Consider the following 13,101-nt stretch of genomic DNA (forward strand, 5'->3'; position numbering starts at 1 on the left):
AAACAGAAATACCTGGAAAAACTCAGCAGGTCTGGCAGCATCGGTGGAGAAGAGCACAGTTGACGTTTCAAGTCCTCATGACCCTTCAACAGAACTAAGTAAAAATAGGAAACGGGTGAAGTATAAGCTGGTTTGGAGGGGGGGTGTTGTTGGGACAAGCCGCCAGTGATAGGAAGAGATAGGTTATTGTCTCTTCCTATCACTAGCGGCTTGTCCCAACAACAGCCCCCCCCGCCCCCCTCTTAAACCAGCTTATATTTCCCCCCTTTCCTATTTTTTACTTAGTTCTGCTGAAGGGTCATGAGGACTCAAAACGTCAACTGTGCTCTTCTCCGCCGATGCTGCCAGACCTGCTGAGTTTTTCCAGGCATTTCTGTTTCTGTTTTTGTTTTGTATTTCCAGCATCCGCAGTTTTTTGTTTTTATCTCTTTTGCTATTTGTTTTATGTGTTTTAAGACTTGATTTTCTTAGCCAGAAACATGCAGTGCAAAACTATTCAATCTGCAGACTTGGTTTACTTGATTCTTTAGTTGCAGAGAGATCAATTTCCCTTAATATTGAGGCAATACCCTTACTCAATTTAAAATGTTTCAAACAATTTATAAAAAGTGCACAAAATAAATTCAAGAAACCTGTTTATCACTCACCTGTTGCTGTGGCTCAGTTAAGTTTCATATTGTGAAAGGAGACATCGAATTTCAGGTGTCAGGTGATCAGCTGCCTTGGCAGCTTCAGTAATCGCCCTGCGGTATACTCTTTTTTCTTTTTGTTAAACCTCAACTTAAAATACTCCAAAAATGGGGAGATTTTTGATACAGAAAGTAGTGAAGTTGTAGGTGATCCAAACCAAGATACTCTGGCTTCCTGCCACTGCGGAGCCCCATTTTCCTTCTTGTTAATACTAATGCTGAGAATGCGTGCAGGCCACCAGGGGAAGCCATGAATTTTCCCCCACACTATATCTCCGACAGATATAGTCCCTGCCTTCAGCTGTTACACATTTCATTACAGTTTTGGTATGAAGTCTCACAGTTAAAGGAGGCACTGTCTTTTCTTCTTTGGAAGAAGATGACACAGATGCATCATCTCCAGGTGCAAAATCACATACTTCTGGCGAAGTCATCTCTGAACTAGAAGACTTTGATTCATCCTAGACTATCATTACTACAGACTGATAAACTTGACGAATCTGCTCTTTTTTTCCTATAACTTAAATACACAGTCAAATCATTTTGATCCTTGCTTCGACGACTCCTTTTGTACCGCCATTGGTCCTCCTCTCCAGAACTCCCTGATGTCTCTACTGAACTCTTTCCTGTAGATCTTTCAGAATGAAGTGTGCCATTATCTGATCTCTTTGTAGGCTGAACATCACTATTTACATTATCTACAAGCTCAGCCTTATAAATTGCAACACTGTCCCCTTACTGAGTCGATGAGGTTTTAATCGAATTCTAGGTGGGGGGATGTCTGCACTGGAATGCAAAGGCCTAGTCAGTTTTAGCTTTGGAATGGTTCCAGGTGGACTAGAAAATGACTTTTCTGGAAGAACTTCCATTTCATCACAATTTGCGTTCTTGTCCTGGTCCACACTTTCATTCTGCAATAACCGTTTAGGACAAAAGGGCTCAATTGAACCATGTACCCGTGAGGGAATTTTTACAACCTTCCCCTTACCTTGAGGAGTGCTATATGATATTTTTATCACTGGGCTTCGATGCACCAGCTCACCAGAAAATTTATCATCTTTCTTTTCCTTTTTTATTTTCCTATTTTCACAGCACATTATCTCAGGTTTCCTCTTTTCATTTTCCTCCATGCTAGTCTTTTTCTCATTCTTACTGTTGTGTCTATCTTTGTCATCATCGTCCTCCTCCCGATTTAGTGTGTTTTTGCACTTTTCACAAAGTACCTGCCTTGGCCGCAATCTAATGGTGCTCATTATAAGCTTACCAGGGTCACGATTCCTTGACAGGCGTCTTTTCGTACGCTTGATTGTCCGTGGTGGTGGCTGGGGCACCCACTGATTGTAAGTCTGTCTCAATACTAATGGTTGTGGTAGAGGTACACCTTCACAATAAGGTGGAAAGCAAGGCACAGTTTCTGTTAATGGCTGAAGAGGTGAAACTTGTTCTCTGCCTGGTATTTTGGGAAATTGCACGTTGCAGGGCTGTGACTCAGTTTGACAGACTGCCTGTTCTTTACCATCAAGGACTTCACTGGTGCATGACTCTGCAGGAAACTCATCTTGCTTGGCAAACTGGTTTGGGAGTAAACCATATAAACCAGACCTGGCAAATACAAGTATTGAAGAAACAAAAAAAAAAATGAATAGCCATCCTGACTCTGAACACAATTCATACAACTTGAGTATTGCATTTATTAATACTGCATGAAAATTCCCATTTTTAAATACCTGAACAAATCCAATTGTAACGCTTAAGGCTTTGATGTCATACATCTAAAATAATGAAAATTTGGTTACATAGCATATCTTGTCACTGAAGGCAACTCAGTCATGCTTTCAGTTTCCCATTGTCCAGATTTCCTTAGGTTAAAGACTAAGTTTGCGGAGTTAAAGAAAAGGCAGAGTCTGGAAACCACTGTAGTGCAGAAATTTGAATCTAATGATATAATGGTGTGTAGAAGTATGCAGATACTTATCACATGATTAAAATGTTTTCAAAAGGGCATTTTATTTAAAATAAGCATGGCCAATCTATTCCAAGAGCAGATAGATTAAAGTGGGAAAAGAAAGTGTTTAAAAACCAAAGCAGAACCAACTGGTTTTATAAAATTCTCTACAATATTCTATTTCCTGCAAACATAGGAGGAAGCTGATTTGAACACACATCAGGTCACATCTGCAAATAAATTACCCTGTTCGTCAAAATAAAATATTAGACCAAGTGCACAATATTTTGTTAGAGCAATGATTTCAGGCTGCAATTCAAAAGATTAATCACAGCATACCCATGACTGTTTACTGCTTCATATACCCAAGTATCATCAATTTATTATTTTTTTAAAAATTGTGTAAATGATAACTGTTCAAGTCCAGGTTTGCAGCTGTGATAAGTTATGTTGGAGAGGTGGGGGTTGGATTTTAAGTAACAGTTAAAATTTCTAGTCCGACAAAAAAAAGGAACTTGAGAAACAATTCAAATCTGCCCACAGATTTTTTGCATGTCCGCCAAAAAACTCAAATTTGAGAACATCTTACAAAATAGTACAGCCAGCTCCTTCCGCCCTATAACAAAATTAACGGCAGAGAAGGTGTGGAGGAAGGGCAGGGGGAAAGAAGAGAAGGACATAAATGGGACATTCCATGCCCCATCCAAGTAGCCATTGTACAAATGCGAATCTTGGAGTGGGGTGGCAGTATTACAGCCAGAACAACTATCACCACTGCATCCCCAACAAATGAGTGGAAACCCGTTTGTTTTAAATGCTTAACAATTTGTTTCCTTATTGCTGCCCTAGTCGATGTTAGCCTTGCACAACTGAGATTGAACCTAGGGCACGCTTTTATTTTAATGGAGTAGACTCACCAGGGAAAAGGATTGCAACTGCAGTGCAGCTGCTCCACAGTAATAAACATTTTAGGTTTGATTTTGTTGCAGACCTTGAATTGTTCTTAAAGAGGGAGGCTGTGGAAGGGGAGCAAGAGACCCGAGACAATATAACCATTTCCAATGCTGTGAAGCTGAATGCAAAAGGTAATTCTTGCCCTCCCACCTCCACGCTACCAAAAATGGTAGAGCCAAGTACATATTGTGCCTTGTACATACCCAATACTAAGAGTACACTTCAAGTACAATTTGAGCTGAATCAAGCGACATCATTTAATAGTGGAAAACCATTTGTATTTTACAGGGAAGTTGCGATAAACAGCAAAATTTTTATGCCAGATTTCTCTGAACTATATAGGTAGAGCCCACTATTACTATCTGAAGCTGTCAGTTTCAACCAAAACATTTTTGTTTGCTCTTTTGCAACTTTTAAAATAATGCACTGGCTATAAAAACATAGCCAAAAAATCTCTCATTACCAGAAATGAAAGGGGCAACTGAATATCAGGACATATCATTAAACAAGTATGAATGCATAGCATCCAGCCAATCAGAATAAATCCTCATGTTTATGCCACAATTAAAATAAGATTTCACAATGCACTATTTTATCTTGTGATTTCTACTGTAATTTTAGGTTAGGGAAATGTATGTGAAAGACAAATTTACAGTCAAACATTTCAAATTTTAAATAGTCTCGATTTGAATTTTAGTTCTACAAAATAGTACACCAGTTAACCAGGTGTCTGCTAGTGAAGACGCACCAATTAGATATGGATTTTTATCCTGCTCTTTATTAATGAAGGATGGGGGTCTATATACGTTAAGTACTATAATATGAACTAAGCCATTTGTAAAAAAAAATTACATAGCTGCAACTGAAGATAATGGTGTCAATCAGTAGGTAAAGAAGTGGGTCATATAGCAGATACAGTAATTGTTTACTGTGCGTTCTTTCTAAACTATATTCTGAAAAGGTGTTATGTTGAAGAAAGTGCCTTTAATTATAAACTGTATAAGATAACAATTCTTTAAATTCTCATCTGGATGACTTTCCCAAAATATAGGAATCCAATAAAAGCGCCAATAACATAATGGTTTATATGGATGGTGGTACTAGGCATCATAAAACAGTTGCACGTTGTGATGAAGTAGGTCCACTGGGGTAGCCTTGAAGAAATGATTTTTTTTAAAAAATTTTATTTTCCCCTATCTTACAAGGATGGTCAAAACTCAAGTGTGTGTGTGTGTGTGTGTGTTTGATCTGACGCCAATTACTCAGCCCCCTGGTGTTGAAGGCCTGGTGTTCACAGTCTAACGTGGGTGACTCCCAGCTCAGTGTGTTAGGGAGGGGGGCGGGGGGATGTTGGGAAGAGGACTTACTTCTTGGCCATGTCTATCAGGATCCCGGTGAAGCTGCTCCCTCCGAAGTTGGTGGACACCACCAAGGTGCCGCTGACGACGTGTTCCACCGTGACCGAGAGCTGAGCGCCCGCTCGGAGCCGCCCCGCTGCAGCTGCGGGCTCCGTGCTGAGCGCCGCCATGTTCGCTGGCGGGGTAACGCCGGGGTGCGGGAGGGGGAGGGGCGTAGTGTGGGGGGGGGGGGGGGGGGGGTTGGTGGTGGTGGTGATAGAAGACGCTGCGGGAGCGGTGGCGGCGGGAGCGAGCGTGGCCCCGTGCCCGCGCCTCGCCCTTCACCTGTCAATCAAAGGCCGGGCTCAGTCACAGGGCCCAGAGCGGAGCGGTAGGCGCATGCGCCCCATCCCCGGCGCTCGAGGCTGGAGTCCCAGTGATAAGAGCACAGCTCCTGTCTGCAAAAAAAGAAACACACACACACAAATTACAACACGATACATCATTTCATATAAAACTGCAATATATATATAAAAGAACGACTTCCTATTCCTCCCCAACATCTGATCCACTTCCTCAGGCTCTCATTGCAATGCACACAATTTAAAAAAAAATAATCCTCATCCCAAACAGAATTGTTTAAGGGAAATTAGAGGGAGAGAGACACTTAATTAGGATTCAGCTGTGTTCATTCTTTTCATGATGGAAATCATATATATTGAACTTCTGAACAGCTGCTGGCGTTTGGCTATTTATGCAGAAAGCTTTCAATTATGGATTATAACCAATTAGTATTCCAAGATCTTCAACAAATACTGGAAAAGGTATCTCCAGACGTCAGCAAATATCTGGCTCTTGCATTGGTCATAGGCCTATTGAATACAGCCAAGCGGGGTTAAACAGCCGTGCAGTCAACTGCCAACATGATCTTAAAGTACCCATGTTACCTTTTAAAAATAATTATGCAGCAAGAAAGTATGGTGCCAAAACATGTACCTTTTCACTTCGTCGTGTAAGGTTAAGGCTTAAATTACTTCGCAACGTTTGTTTTAGAACAATAGATAAATAAATCCACACTGTTGGCCTATGCGAAGCCCACAAGCCAAGTCGTTACAATTAACAAGAAAGTTTAAACTAATCATTCTGGAGACCGAGATGTATGCACCTTCAACAAATCAGGGAGAGGGGATTAAAAAGAGATTTCGCTCTGAAACAACATCTTAGAACACACCTAAAAGCTAAAAAAAATAGCCACCCCAGAAAAAGAGCAATAAATAATACCTGAGAATGCACCGACTGAACACTACACGTAGACGGTTTCCTGAAGGTACACCATTTGAAGTCTTTAAAGCTTCCAGCACCAAACGCCCCACAGTGGCCTAATGAGCAAGATGACTAATAAGGCGATACAAACGATGTATTGCGGAAGCACCAGACAGCGTCCTCTTGTGGCTCCGTTACATGTCACTCATCATCGTTAGCCAGGGTGCCCACCAACACACTTCGCTCACTCTGCAAGCGAGTTCATTTACCGTTGCCCGGCGTTGCTGTTTGACAATTCTTGGCCAAAAAAAAAATAATCTTAAACATCTGAACGCTCCATTGAGATAAATCAAAGCCAAAATAACATCATTTGTTATTGTGCAATCCTTTGGGAACAACCCCATCCTCTTAAAAGTAACATAATAGAATGCGGCCCAGCAAATGATTAAAGTTAATTAAAAATCGCCACTATAATTAAATTTAAAAACTACTAAACAAATACTTTGACAGTTGCTGGGTTCTCAATCATGAACACTGCACTTTCATGGTTGGATACTAAACCAAGTCGTAAACTTGCTTTGTCTTAGCAGTTCCATCTGCAGTAGTGTGTTCTTCCAAAAAAATTACTTGCCGTTTTTTGCAACTCTGTACTGAAACTTCAATTAATATGTTATGTTTGTTGATATACAAAAACTTACCCAATAAATGTGTTGTTTATTGTATGTGGTTCGAGTTTGGGAAAACTATACCTATGACTGGCACAACCGACCTTCCTCCACAATATCTTTTTTGCACCCTTTAATACAGTCCGTCACTCCATTCTTCTCCATCACCTCTCTAAGCAATCCATTTGCATGGCCTTGTCCTGTCATGATTGAGAACCCAGCAACTGTCTAAGTATTTGTTTAGTAGTTTTTAAATTTAATTATAGTGGCAATTTTTAATTAACTTTAATCATTTGCTGGGCCACATTCTATTATGTTACTTTGGCTTGACTTCAATCTGTTCCAACATAGCCAGCTCATTTGGAATGTCTTCTCTCCTATACCCTCACCGTACCTTCCACATTTGCCCCCCAACCCCCCCCCCCAACCATCTGCGATCTGCACCTTGCCCATTCCTGATATTATCAGGCCACACATATGCTGATGTTGGCCAGTTTGACCTCTCTACCACTACCTGCTGTTATCATGCTGCCTTACTGTTTGTGTGGCAGCAAATCACAGGTGGAACATAAATTACCCAAGCTTACAACCACCAAGATTGAAGGCATTCTATTTGGACCCTGACTCCCAACTCTTCTTCTCGGTTATCTGATGACAGTGAACAATCAGTGCACATGCTTGCCATGCATTTTGTCGTAAGCAATATTACAATTTGAGATATGACTGGGTTGATGGAATTATGGGTGATACAGAGGATAACCTCATAGGCAGCCCCTTGGGAATTAAGGATTACTTGCCTCCATCGTGGTTCAATGGGTTCTGAAATGGCTGATAAGTCGAATGCTTGATCTGCAGACTCTGTCACATGTGGAGCAGGCGGTGCTTGGAGAGCCAGGAAGATGAGCTGTTTGGAGGTTTGCATGCTTTGTCCATTACCTCAATTTCACTTCTGCAAGTTCCCGGCAAAGGCTCTCAATGTGTTCGGTGGCTTTAAGCAGACACATCTCTTCCTAATGCCGGGTGCCTCGATCACGCATTGAATGGCTTTGAACGTACGCTCCTCCCCAGGTGTCCGCAAACAAACATGCCAGTTTCTTTGTCATGCTTCCGCATGGTGAGCCCTTTGCCTATCGCTGGGTTAATACCAGCAGTAGTGGGATGAAGCCCTGAAGTGGGCATTAATTTCCCACTTAAGAGCCTCAATTGGAGGCAGGGCGGGAAGGCTGTCCATGGGCATTCTCACCCCGGACTTAAGCGGAGTGAAGGTGGGAAGGTGGCTGTACCCTCCCACCCGATTAAATGCCCCCTGTCACCAAACTCGCCATGGGGAGGACACAAGATTTTGCCCAAAGCCTTTGCTCTATCCATGGCAATGTATAAGCTTGATGAGAAACTAATGGTTTTAAACATTGGCAAGATTTCTCTCGCTGGTTGAAAGAATGCATATCTTTCATCTTCAATTTTCTAAACTTTCTCTGTATACTCTAGACTTTTCAGTGTATTGGAAATATTTGGCTGGATTTTCCTACAGGCTTCAGATCCCCAACGTCAGAACCAAATGGGGTCCTGACCCCACACTTGCTGGCAGCGAGACTGGTGATGCAATCTTCTGAGGCAGCTTCCTAATTGGTCGTCTCTACTTTCGTCATCCTACTAAGGACAGCAGATATGTTCCCAATGTTGCTGGCCAACTCAGAGGGCAGCAGTATCGGGAGCCTCAATGTCCCCACCAGGAGACCTGGGAAAGTTCTCACAGTTGGTATGTGTCAGGGAGTCATGCAGACATGGCTCCACTCTATTTTCCCAGCTCCCCCCACCAAACCCGCCATCATGGGGCAGTGAAAATCCAGCCCATAGGAATAGAAGTGGCCCATTCAGCCCGTTGAGTCTGTTCCTTCATTGAATTAGATGATGGCTGATCTGTACCCTAACTTGATCCATCTTCCTTGGTTTCATATCTCTTGTGTCAGCTGCAGCTCAGTTGGTAACATGACTTGCCTCCGAATCACAATCTTCTGAGTTCAAGTTCCTCTTCAGGGTTTGAGCACAAAAACCAGAGTGACACAGCAGTGCAGTACTGAGGGAACATTGCACTGAAGGAGCTTGTATATGTCACTGATACACAGTCCAGGCCTCACTACAGTATAGGAGTGTGCTGCTCTATCCGTTTGGACTTTTGTTGACTTGCAGAGGTCTTTGTTGTCAAACACTCAAATCCTTAGTTTGTCATAGACTCCGCCACTAAAAAGGTTTCTCTACTTACCCTACCAGTTACTTTCAAAATCCTAAAAACCTCAATCAAATCAGCCTCAACTTTCTATATTCACAGCAAATCTATATTAAAATTATTGTATGGGTTATATATTCCATTGTAAACTGGCATTTATAAACCTATGTGTCACTCTAATACCAGTAGGTGGCAGGCTAATAATTTCCCAGTTTAATTATAAGATATACCTGCAATATCCATCTGTCACATCACCAAGGAGCCTTTGGTCCCTTGAGGTTTCTTGTGTTGAGCTCCATCTGTGAATTTGTCTGCATTGAAGCATTTTTACTTTTTCCCTTGTGTGCATTATTTTTTAATTTGTCTCAGTGTTATTTTAAAAATTAAAAAAATTGATCTCCTAATGCACTTGGAGTTGTCCTTCCCACTGTATTTGAAGTGTTGCCACTACAAGTACTACTTACCAGTATTTTAATTGCTCTCCCCCACAATGTTCTTCTGCCCAATTGAAAATGTTTCAAATTCTTGACATGCCAGTTTTTTCTGTCCCCTCTGTCTTCCAAACACCACTGTACCTTCAGCCTCCACTCTATCTCCTGAATGCCACTGATCCTTCTGCAACCTACTGTGCCTAAAATGGCAAATGGATTTTTTGTTTGTGTTGAATAATTTTTACAATTTGTATTGTTGTTGAGGTAGAATCATTGCTCAAGGTATTTCTCAAGGAGGAATGCATCACTCTAGACATACCGTCTACCAAGTTGCCTGCACGTGGATTGATTAAACTGAGAGCAACAGATAGGATCAGGGTCAATTAACAGAACATTCACATCCATTTAAAAGTCTTTTAGCCCATTAATAAACATTATTTGCACTTGTTTTTGATGAGTGGCCATTTGATTTAATGAAGCTATTGTTTTCACCGTGCTCCCTACCACCACCCCCGCCAACCCTGTCACATATACCATTCCCTAGCCAGCAATTCCACTCCCTCCCTGGCTACTGTCTTTGTTTGAATCAGGCTGTTCGCACCTTTGCCATTCTAGTCAATCTTGAGCTGAGCTTCTGGTCCCATACCCTCTGCAGCACAAAGAGCACCTACTTATTCTCCATGACATTGCTCATTAGCATTGCCTCAGTCCATCTGCTTCTGTAACTCTCACCCATACCTGTGTTACAACAACTACTTGTATTTATATAGAGCCTTTAGTGTGGCGAAACAAAAACAAAAATACCTGGAAAAACTCAGCAGGTCTGACAGCATCTGCGGAGAGGAACATAGACAACGTTTCGAGTCTGTATAACTCTTCAACAGAACTAAGGAAAAATAGAAAAGAGGTGAAATATAAGCTGGTTTAAGGGGGGGGGGTGGGTGGGATGAAGTAGGTTCAAGGGGCCGAATGGAACACTCCTGCTCATAATTTTTATGTTTGTATGTATGTTCGTACTACATAGAAGTTCTTCTTTGAAAGGAACATGACCCTGGATCCTTGATCACGCTGTTATCTAAAGATTTTCACAGGTTAGATCACCAAATGCTTGATTAAAGAGATGGGTTTTAAAAAGTGTCTTGAAGAAAGAAAGTAATAGAGAAACACAAAGGTGTAGGGGTTAATTTCAGCCCCTTCTGGACACCCCCGCAATCCCCTCTGGACACACCCCCCACCCCCCACTTACCTTAGACACTTACCTTCCCCATGCCTGTCAATTTCCCTGCCCCTTTAAAATTACCTGCATTATGGAAGCCAGTGCTGTAAAAAAGGGAGCATGGCCTCCGCTGGATCTACACTTCACTGGGGCCTGCGAGGATTCTTTCGATGCATGCCCCAAGCAGCTCCGGCGAACAGAAGTGGCAATTCAATTTTCAAGACCAGATGCGTTTGCATTTATATCTTCTAATTTCTGTGGGCCTGCACTTTCCGATGCTAGTTGGAAGTTACGGCCCAATATTGTAACTGACACTTTCTGGTTCAAACTCCGTGCTGCTCATTAACAATTCATCAATATGATTGGTTAAGGAAGCACACAGTTGCTTGCTCTATTCACACAAGTCTCAGGTGTTCTGTAGAGGGAACTGTGCATTTAGACAGTTGAAAACCCCACAGAAAGTCAATGGACAAGCGTAAGTATAGCAAACCATGGCACCGTTCATTCCTGGCTTTCCTCCATTGTTACTTCATCTAGCCCCAGCTTTCAACCTTTCCCTGTTAGTTAAGCATCATCCACAGCATTTCCTATTTCTACCTAATTGTCCCATGAAATTCAATATAAATATTTAGCTATGCTAATACCAAACCGTTTCATCCATTATTTGTTTCCCTCTACCTCCACTGTTTCTAACCTTTCCCTAATGCTATCTACTATCAGAGTATTCACCCTCAACATTTTACAGGTTTCGAATCTCCCTCTACTGTCCATTTTCAATGTATTAAAAAAATCAAACTGCACACATTGACCAGAACTGTCACAATTACTGCCTGCAACAGTCTCCCCATAACACAGTTAGTAAATTACATATCGATATAAAGCTGCAAATCCTTTTACTCACTGAATAAGAGGACAACACTTGCAGGTTTTAAAGAGCTCCAATCATTACTACACAATGTTAATCTTAAAGCAGAGTATAAATAGCAGGGTAGACTTTCTGCAATTTGGGCGTAAATTTTGAGAAGTGAATTTTCTTTCTGAGCTTTCTGTTCAAACTCAGTTATATATCGCTGAACACAAAATCTTCCAAGAACCAGCACAATCTGGCAACATTTTAGAAAGCTAAAAATATCCCTTTGTATATTTAAGAGTGGTACCACTTTACTAATAGGCCTGAATTGTCTATCACAGAAAAATTAGCATTTTAATCAAGCGTGTCTCATCCAGCACCTGTGAATACCTGATTTTTAAATTACTGGGGAATGAGCCATTTCCTAGTTACATTAGAGGAAAGTAATCAGTATCTCGGTAAATTTTGAAAAATCAAAAGCTTTAAAAAGGGGCCTATTTCTGCCCTTATGTCCAAAGAAGCTCAATTTTTAGGGTCTTCTTGAATACCCTCTAACGAGCATAATTAGCAAAAACTGGCAATTATCTGAAGACTTGCGGTTTTGTAGGCTGGGTCAGCTTCTAGTGCAATGTTTCTCAAACTAGCACAAATAATTATGCAAACTTGAATTAGGCTGAAGATAATTTGCACTTAAAATGATGCAGTCTTCTGTGTTCGTTTGGCCGTTTTCAGGCAATTTGTGTTGAGGATTACAATGCAACCAAGTGGAATGTCTGGGCCAGGCTGTTTTCATTCTTCTGATTATTTTAAAATATTTGGTAACTACCAATGAAATAGGGATGTTAGAATATGTGAAAGAGGCATCTGTGCATCAACAAAAGTATCTTTTATTTCATTGATTGCTATGACACTGGATGTTTGGATTTAATACAGAAAAATTATTCGAAACCCATACTTATAACTTATTAAATACGGATTTAGAGTATCAGGCTTAAAAACCAATTACATCTTGCCAAATTCAATGGAGGAGCTCACTGAACTTTTTGAACTACCAGTGTATCGCTGAAAAGAGAGACGTGTTGTCAAAGATTTTCATCTTGCAGTCATCAGGACAAATGCAAGGATGCCAAATTTCAAACAATCACAGTTTATACTAAAGGAGAAAAGGGTGCTGAGTGTCTACTGGTGTCTATCAGACCTCTAGTTCAAGTTACACTTATTCAAGTTAATAAACAAATTCCATTGTTCACTTCCCTCCATAGCCAACCCTGTATCTGATGAAATTGTCTATGCCTATATTTACAAATGAATTTGCAAACAATCTTTGATGCCAAGGTATGCTGATGTATGTGCTGATTACAGTAGGAACACACATAACTCTTTTGCTGCTGTCAGTATGAAACTAAGTAGGAGGTTTAAGGAAGGAGAATAAAATGATGGCTTGTTGTTTAGTAAAACATGAATGTACTGTTAACAGAATCCTTATTTCATTAATACCCATCCTTCTTTCACAGGTTCACAAAG

At 41.1% G+C, this 13,101-nt stretch overlaps 1 protein-coding gene across 1 annotated transcript; it reads right to left on the reverse strand.

Annotated features, from left to right (window-relative positions):
- Positions 1-637: 637 nt before the first annotated feature.
- Positions 638-6,322, reverse strand: pwwp2b (PWWP domain containing 2B). The gene is given in 7 exon segments (XM_078536898.1): positions 638-756; positions 759-978; positions 980-1,150; positions 1,152-1,424; positions 1,427-2,291; positions 4,956-5,383; positions 6,207-6,322. Coding segments are annotated over 6 exon segments (1,782 nt in total). The 5' UTR covers positions 5,117-5,383; positions 6,207-6,322; the 3' UTR covers positions 638-664.
- Positions 6,323-13,101: the final 6,779 nt, after the last annotated feature.

This window comes from Cetorhinus maximus, unplaced genomic scaffold (assembly GCF_964194155.1).
Source record: "Cetorhinus maximus unplaced genomic scaffold, sCetMax3.hap1.1 HAP1_SCAFFOLD_1642, whole genome shotgun sequence".
NCBI lineage: Eukaryota > Metazoa > Chordata > Chondrichthyes > Lamniformes > Cetorhinidae > Cetorhinus > Cetorhinus maximus.